The sequence below is a fragment of the Rhinopithecus bieti genome, unplaced genomic scaffold (assembly GCF_001698545.2).
Source record: "Rhinopithecus bieti isolate Rb0 unplaced genomic scaffold, ASM169854v2 scaffold_2409, whole genome shotgun sequence".
In the NCBI taxonomy this organism is placed as follows: Eukaryota; Metazoa; Chordata; class Mammalia; order Primates; family Cercopithecidae; genus Rhinopithecus; species Rhinopithecus bieti.
The window spans coordinates 413,921-423,425 of record NW_016803686.1 but is presented as its reverse complement, the minus strand read 5'-3'; the positions used below and the strand labels follow the sequence as shown (position 1 = coordinate 423,425).

The following is a 9,505-nucleotide window of genomic DNA, read 5'->3' as shown; positions in this document are numbered from 1 at the left end:
AAAAAAAAAAAAAAAAAAAAAAAAAGGTAAGGTACTAATACAAGGATATCAAGGGTCCATGTTACAATCACTTAAATAATGAAAACATACTAAACATTTTAGAGTAAAACTGAGTAATAAAAACTGTCTTGAATACAGTTGTTCTCCTTTATTCATAGTTTTACTTTCCATGGTTTTAGTAATCTACCATCAATGAAGTAGATTCAATGAATGGAATGGAAAATTCATAGGTTTTGAATAGCATAGCATCCTGAATAGCATGATGAAATCTCATGCTGTCCTGCCCTGTTTGGCCTGGGATGTGAATTATTCCTTTGTCAAGCACACCCATGCTGTACATGCCACCTGCCCACTAGATATTTAGTAGCTACTTTGTTATCAGACTGAAAAAAAAAAAAACATACTAAATACAGGACTTAGGACTATCTGCAGTTTCAGGCGTCCACTGGGAGTCTTGGAACCTATCACCTGCAGATAAGGAGGAACTACTGTAATCCAAAGGAAAGCAAGAAAGAAAAAAGGGAACAGATACCAAGACATACAGAAAACAAAGTGTGAGGCTGGACACAGTAGCTTACGCCTGTAAGCCCTGCATTTTGAAAGGCCGAGGCAGGAAGATCACTTGAGGCCAGGAGTTCAAGACCAACCTGGACAACACAGTGAAACCCTGTCTCTACTAAAAATACAAAATTTAGCTGGGCATGGTGGCACACACTTGTAATCCCAGCTACTCGGGAAGCTGAGGCATGAGAACTGCTTGAACCCGGGAGGCAGAGGCTGCAGTGAGCTGAGATGGTGTCGCTGTATTCCAGCCTGGACAACAGAACAAGACTCTGTCTCAAAAAAAAAAAAAAAAAAAGAAAAGAAAAAGAACAAAGTGTGGGCAGATTTAATCCCAATATATTAGTAATTACATTAAGTATAAATGGGCATAATACCAAAATTAAAAGACATTTATGATAAAATTGGATGAAAAAACAAATCCAAAGCTGAGCATGGTAGCTCATTCCTATAATCCCAGCACACTTTGGGAGGCCAAGAGAGTGGAACTGCTTGAGCTCAGGAGTTCGAGACCAGCCTGATCAACTTGGCGAAACCCTGTCTCTACCAAAAATACAAAAATTAGCCAGGCATGGTGGCATGCACCTGTGGTCCCAGCTACTCCAGAGGCTGAAGTGGGAGGATCACTGGAGCCTGTGAAGTCAAGGTTGCAGTGAGCCATGATGGCACCACTGCACTCCAGTCTAGGGGACAGAGCAAGACCCTGTCTCAAAAAAAAAAAAAAGAGAGAGAAAAAAGAAAGGGTACAATCACGATGCAATGGAGAAAGAACACATGTCCCTACTTCACATGAGCACCTTGTACAAAAATAAACTCCAGATAGATCATACACCTAAAATAGAAAAGGAAAACAAATCTTTCAGTAGAAAACAGAGTATTTTCATGACCACCGGCTGAGCAAAAAATTCATAAATAGGCTGGGAGCACTGGCTCACACCTGTAAATCCCAGCATTTCGGAAGTCCAAGGTAGGAGGGTCACTTCAGTCAGGAGTTCAAGACTAGCCTGGGCAACACAGCAAGACCCTATCTCTACAAAAAATTTTTAAAAATTAGGCACTGGTGGCACACACCTGTAGTCACAGCTACTCAGGAGGCTGAGGCAGGAGGACTGCTTGAGCCCAGCAGTTAGAGGTTACACTGAGCTATGACTGCATCACTGCACTCTAGCCTGGGCAACAGAATAAGACTCTGTCTTCTTAAAAAAAAAAATTATAAAAAAAACTACAACCCAAAATAAATAATCATAGAAAGGTAATTAAATTAAACTTCATTAAAATTAAGGGCTTCTGAAGAAAGTGAAAAGGCAAGTCACAAAGTTTTTTTTTTTTTTTTTTTTTTTCTTTTGCAGACAGTCTCGCTCTGTTGACCAGGCTGGAAAACAGTGGCATGATCTCAGCTCACTGCAACCTCCACTTCCCAGGTTCGAGAGATTCTGCTGCCTCAGCCTGTTCAGTAGCTGGGACTACAGATGTGCGCCACCATGTCCAGCTAGTTTTTGTATTTTTAGTAGACATGGAGTTTCATCATGTCGGCCAGGCTGGTCTCGAGCTCCTGACCTCAGGTGACCTGCCTGCCTAGGCCTCCCAAAGTGCTGGGATTACAGGCGTGAGCCACTGCACCTAGCCTAGGAGAAGATATTTGTAATACATATATTTGATAAAGGACTTGTATCCAAAATAAAAGTCCCATAAATCAATAAGATAATCCAACTTTTTAAACGTTCAAATAACAGACCCTTCACAATATAGGATACCCCAATGACCAATAAGTACATTTAAAAAGTACTGATCATTAAAGACAATGCAAACTAAAATTACCAAGTCCACCAGAAAGACTAAAATGAAAGATCAGACCAAGTGCTGATACGAATGCAGAGCAAATACTAACACTCGTATGTTGCTGTTGCCGTGCAATCTGATACAACCAGCCTAGAAAATTAACAATATCTACTAAAGTTGAACACACATCTGACTATAAGTGGTAATAAAATGCAAATGTGTGTAAAAGTTTCTAGAATGCTGTAAGTGTTCTATCTAGTTCCAAGTGGCAGTTACACAGGTGTCTTTGCATTATAAACATTCAAACTACACCCTTTACTTGTGCACTGTTTAAAGTATGTTATATATTACACTTCAAAGAAAGTATTTTAAAATCTTAATGACTTACTCAAAGTTAACAAATGAGAAAACAAGATTAACATAAACATTCAGATCATTAAAAATATCTCTCTAATCCTTTTATGATTGTGCTATACTTTGCAACTTTAATAGTTCCCTTCTACTATCAAATCCGACATAATGTGTTCTCCTACAATATTTTGCTTTAAACTTGTAATTGAACTTTTCTTCTATGCCAAGGAGCCAGGTTCATCAGTTTGCATAACTCTAACTACAATAAAAGTGTATAATGGGCCAGGCATGGTGGCTCACGCCTGTAATCCCAGCACTTTGGGAGGCTGAGGCGGGTGGATCATGAGGTCAGGAGATCGAGACCATCCTGGCTAACACGGTGAAACCCCGTCTCTACTAAAATACAAAAAATTAGCCAGGTGTGGTGGCGGGCGCCTGTAGTCCCAGCTACTCGGGAGACTGAGGCAGGAGAATGGCGTGAACCCAGGAGGCGGAGCTTGCAGTGAGCCGAGATTGTGCCACTGCACTCCAGCCTGGGCAACAGAGCGAGACTCCATCTCAACAATAACAACAAAAAAAAGTGTATAATGACTATCAAAATAGATCATGCAAAAAAATACACAGATGCTCCTGACTTACGATGGGGTTACCTCCTGATAAACCCACAGTAAATAAAAAATATTGTAGGTCAAAAATTTATTTTATATCTAACCTACTGAACATCGTATCTTAGCCTAACCTACCTCAAACATGCTCAGAACACTTACATTAGCCTACGGTTGGGCAAAAGCATCCAACACAAAGCTTATTTTATAATAAAGTAGTAAATATCTCATGTTAATGTATTAAACACTGTAGTGAAAATGAAAAATACTGTACTGGAAGTGAAAAACAGAATGGTTGTATGGGCACTTGAAGTACAGTTTCTACTGAATACATACATACTGCTTTTGCATCATAGTGAAGTAAAAAAAAAAATTCGTTAAATCAAACCACCATAAGTCAGGGATTGTATATATATTAAAGAAACAAGCCATTAACCTGAAGAAAATTCACATCTTTAACAATTCTCTAATAATAATTTACATTCCACCTTTAATTTTATGCATGTTATCATTAGATGAAATCAAACTATGTTCCAAGCAGAAATTGGATAGTATTTAATTAATTAGGACCCAGATAAATTGCAATGTATATGGTAATGGTAACAAGCTTGTTAGTTAATTCTCATTCTGTGAAAACGGTTAAGAGTAGGATCTATACAAAATGAAATAGGTAAGTACAGAAACAAGCATATTTTAAAAGTCTCAAGTTTATAAGTTCAATTACTAATCTGCCACCCATGCTCCCCCTTTCTAAATACATTCATCTCCTTTCCAGCTTTTATCTCAATATATACAAAAAGAGACAGCTTGGGATTTAACTACCAAATACTGTATAAATTCTCTCATAACTTTTTAAATTTAAGCAAAAGTCCAGGTTCTAATTCATTATGTAAAAGTGTAGCCTGAAATATTTAATAATTTACTTTACCTTCAAAATAATCATTTATATATATATATATTTCTATGTATGTTCATATATATATATATACACACACACACACACACACACACACACACACACATCTCTCTCTCTCTCTCTCTCCCCATCTATCTGTCTTTTGAGACACAGTCTCACTCTGTCGCCCAGGTTGGAGTGCAGTGGCACGTTCTCGGCTCACTGCAACCTCTACCTCCTGGGTTCAAGTGATTCTCCTGTGTCACCCTCCCCAGCAACTGGGATTACAGGCATCCGCCACCACACCTGGCTAATTTTTGTATTTTTAGTAGAGGTGGGGTTTCACCATGTTGGCCAGGCTGATCTCAAACTCGTGACCTCAAGTGAGGTAAACAAAACCAAATGTAAACAAAACAGTAAAACAAAAATGAATCTTAGGAGATATGCAAAATTTAATTGGACAAAGCAGTAGAAAAGTGCTGCTGGGCCATTGCCTATAAACCAATAATGCACACTTTCTCATCACTACCTACCAAATTTCTCCCCGAAATTATGAATTAATCCTATCTAAAAAATTAATCCAGCCAGGCACAGTGACACACGCCTGTAATCCCAGCACTTTGGGAGGTTGAGGCAGGCGGATCACAAGGTCAGGAAATCGAGACCATCCTGGCTAACATGGTGAAACCTCGGCTCTACTAAAAATATAAAAAATTAGCCAGGTGCTGTGGCAGACACCTATAGCCCCAGCTATTTGGAAGGCTGAGGCAGGACAATGGTGTGAACCCAGGAGGCGGAGCTTGCAGTGAGCCGAGATCACACCATTGCACTCTAACCTGGGCGACAGAGCGAGACTCCGTCTCAAAAAAAAAAAAAAAAAAAAAAAAAGAAGACATGTTTGCTTTAAATCTTAATATAGTATCCTAAGTGCAGCCTGAAAATACTCTTCTTGTTCCCAATATTATTCAAGGACATGTTTTATATGCATTTTGAAGTATTCAGACTGAGAAAAGTCTTATGGCTTTAAGAATTTACAGAGCTTTAGTGCCATCTACTGGAAAACACAGATTATGATGCTGCTTAGGAAAAATTCAGTACCATACTTTGTAACAAACAAATCCCAGGGTCATGTCTACAATGATTTCCCACTGATTATATAACATGTAAAATTAATTACTAAGAGAAATTTGTTAACGAGGTACAAAAAACAGTGATAACTGAATACTAATGTGATTACAAATGTATACTAATCCATCCCCACCACAGAGAAAGAATGCATAAGACTCAGAAATTACACCCAGCTGGTTCAGAGTTGACCCGGGATTTCCTTCTGAATGGTTTTTTTTCCCCAAACCCTAACCTTACATTTCTGTTTCTTTTTTCTTGAGATGGGGTCTCTCCACGTTGCCCAGGCTGGTCTCAAACTCCTGGGTTCAAGCAATCCTCCTGCCTCAGCCTTTTAATGTGCGTAGGACTAAAAATAAGGGCTTTTGTTCAACATGACTCACTCAGCATGATCCTTGCAAGCAGAGGGCCAACATGACACACTCACACACACACCCAAAACTATGAAGAAAACAATAATATAGCTGTTGATTTCTCATTAACTAAATAGAACATTTATTCAGTAAACACTTTTTTTGCATTTTTTTAAATATCAAACACTTCACAAATCATCCTTGCACAGAGACCATGCTAATCTCTGTATTGCTCCAATTTTAGTTATATGTGCTGCAGAAGTGCTAACACTTTTTTTTTTACATAAACAAGTACATTCTTACACATTCCTGAATTTGGGAAGGATTACACCCAAGGAATAGGGGAAGTGATGGAACTTACTGAGGTGCTACACGTCTCCAGTAGCGATCAATTCCATGTTTAAAATACAGTACAGCAAGCCACCTTACATTTATATCCAAAGTGTGGTTTGTGAAAATATTCTATAAATAAAAAACATAATATTAGAATTAGCATGGAATAAGTAAAAAGTATAATTAATGTACCCACAATAAAATATGAACAGATCTTTTCTTTTTGAGACAGAGTTTTGCTCTTGTCTCCCAGGCTGAAGTGCAATGACACGATCTTGGCTCACTGCAACCTCCGCCTCCCAGGTTCAAGCAATTCTCCTGCCTTGGCCTCCCAAGTAGCTGGGGTTACAGGTGCCTGCCACCAAGCCCAGCTGATACTTTGTATTTTTTTTTTTGTAAAGACAGGGTTTCACCATGTTGGCCAGGCTAGTCTCAACCTCCTCACCTCAGGTGATCCACTCGCCTGGACCTCCCAAAGTGCTGGGATTACAGGCATGAACCACCACGCCTGGCCTGGACAGATCTTTTAATTAAATTTGTTTACATTCTATCACTACATATATCATATCCACATTTATGAAGTATATACAGTTCTACAATTAATGTAAGAAAGTACACCTGCTCAGTTGTATGTTAACTGTTTTAAGCTGAGTAACAGACATGCAGAGAGTAATTGTACTATTCTGCTTTTAGGTGTGTTTGAAAATTCCGCTAGTAAAAAAATTAAATTCAGAAAAGCAAACCTAATTATTTTTCAAATGAAAACCATAGCCCCACACATATTCAATAAAATATATAACTTCCAAATTAGAAAAAGTAGGCCCACTACAGCATAGATTCAAAGATTCTAAGTAATCAGGGCCCCAGGGTTGTTAATACATGCTATGAAATAAAACTATTTCATAGTATCCTCCTTATCAAAACAATTACGCTTGTAAATAAGCTTAATAAAGCTGGGCATGGTGGCTCACACCTGTAATCCCAGCACTTTGGGAGGTTGAAGCAGGCGAATCACGAGGTCACGAGATCGAGACCATCCTGGCCAACATGGTGAAACCCCAACTCTACTAAAAACACAAAAATTAGCTGGGCATGGTGGTGCATGCCTGTAATCCCAGCTACTCGGGAGGCCGAGGCAGAAGAATCGCTTGAACCAGGGAAGCAGACGTTGCAGTGAGCTGAGATCACGCCTCTGCGCACCAGCCTGGTGACAGCGAGACTCTGTCTCAAAAAAACAAAAGTTTGACAGCAGAACACTTTTAAGAGACACAAAGCGGCCAGGCATGGTGGTTCACACTTGTTCCATACACTTTGGGAGGCTGAGACAGGTGGATCACCTTGAGGTCAGGAGTTCGAGACCAGCCTTCCAACATGATGAAACCCTATCTCTACTAAAAATACAAAAAATTAGCTGGGCGTGGTGGTGCACACCTGTAATCCCAGCTACTCAGTAGACTGAGGCAGGAGAGTTGCTTGAATCCAGGAGGCGGAGGTTGCAGTGAGCTGAGATCGCGCCACTGCACTCCAGCCTGGGCAACAAGAGCAAAACTCCGTCTCAAAAAAAAAAAAAAAAAAAAAAGGAGCCAGGCACAGTGGCTCACGCCTGTAATAGCAACACTTTGGGAGGCCGAGGAGGGCAGATCACCTGAGGTCGAGAGTTCGAGACCAGCCTGACCAACATGCAGAAATCCTGTTTCTATAAAAATACAAAAATTAGCCAGGCACAGTGGCACATGCCTGTAATCCCAGCTACTTGGGAGGTTGAGGCAGGAGAATCGCTTGAACCCGGGAGGGAGAGGATGCAGTGAGCTGAGATCACACCATTGCACTCCATCCTGGGCAACAAGAGTGAAACTCTTATCTCAAAAAAAAAAAAAAAGACAGATAAAACCACATGTGATGTGAATAATCTCAACTCAAAATTAACCATTACTCAAAAAAAGTATTCATTATGTTAATCCAAGTAATAATAATGGCTATAATTATACTATGTCTCAGACCAAAAACAACTCAAATTCCCAGAGGTGACCTCTCAAACCTTGTATAGGAAAATCCCAAAGCCAAAAATGATGTGGAAGTATGTCCTTTGCTATAGAAAAACATTTATAAGTTTTTATGTTTTTTTTGAGATGGAGTCTCGCTCCCATTGCACAGACTGGAGTGCAGTGGCGCAATCTTGGCTCACTGCAACCTCCACCTCCCGGGTTCAAGCAATTCTCCTGCCTCAACCTCCCAAATAGCTGGGATTACAGGGATGCGCCACCACGTCCGGCTAATTTTTGTATTTTTAGCCAAGACGGGTTTTGCCATGTTGGCCAGGCTGGTCTTGAACGCCTGATCTCAGGTGATCCACACGCCTTGGCCTCCCAAAGTGCTAGGATTACAGGGGTGAGCCACTGCGACCGGTCAAGTATTTTTCAAAAAGGAATACAGGCTGGGCCCAGTGGCTCATGCCTGTAATCCCAGCACTTTGGGAGGCCAAGGTGGGTGGATCATTTGAGGTCAGGAGTTAGAGAAAAGCCTGGCCAACATGGTGAAACCCTGTCTCTACTAAAAATACAAAAAATCAGCTAGGCATAGTGGGGGGAACCTGTAATCCCAGCTACTCAGGAGGCTGAGGCAGGAGAATCACTTGAACCCAGGAGGCAGAAGTTGCAGTAAGCTGAGATCACACCACTTTACTGCAGCCTGGGCAACACAGCAAGAGTCCATCTCAGACAAAAAAAAAAAAAAAAAGGAACGTACGCTATACAGCCAATTTTAGAAAATCATGTGTAAATACAAATAAAAAAGAAAAAAGATTACAATGATAGTTGTGTAACTCACATTTATTCCTTCGAACCACTGGCAACTGGGTGCAAGTCCCTCTTTTGGGTCTCCATTACAAAAGATGCACTTCTTTTACCACATTAATCACATTTGATCTTAACATGTTACATGTCCACCTTCTATACTAGACTGAGTCTTGTCTTACACCTAGAACCTAGCACAGTGCCTGGCAAAGCAGAAACTTCCTAACTTTCTATTGAGCAAATGAGTGAACAAATGGAAGTAATATGGGAATATTGTGGAAGTTGGTGGATCTCACTCAGTCTATCTCAACTACACTTGGGAAAATAAGAAAAGTCAAGCTGCAGATGTCAACCCAAGTAGAAATATCCTATAAGTACTCTGAATAACAGGACTAGAATACAAGCCTGAGATCATGCATATAAATATAGGAGTCTCCTGACTAGAATGGACAGCTGGGTTAAGATCAAATGTACCTAGAAAGTGAGTAGAGAGGAAAAAGGAAGACTAAAACACAGCAGCTTTTTAATCTACTATAAATATAATATGTTCCATCTAAAAGAAATGTTATATCCCTCTAAGAAGAAAATTACAGGTAGTAAAAATAAAGACATTCGGAGACTGAGGTGGAAGGATCACTTGAGCCCAGGAGTTTGACACCAGCCTGGGCAACAAAGCAAGACCCTGTCTCTACTTTAAAAAAAAAAAAAAAA

The 9,505-nt window shown here is 40.0% G+C and overlaps 1 protein-coding gene across 1 annotated transcript in view; it reads right to left on the bottom strand.

Annotated features, from left to right (window-relative positions):
* IPO11 (importin 11) overlaps positions 1–9,505 on the bottom strand; it is a 233,060-nt gene that overhangs the window by 190,776 nt on the left and 32,779 nt on the right. Inside the window, exon 4 of the mRNA XM_017850710.1 lies at positions 6,031–6,131. Within this exon, the coding sequence (XP_017706199.1) occupies positions 6,031–6,131 (101 nt within the window). The remainder of the gene's footprint in view (positions 1–6,030; positions 6,132–9,505) is intronic.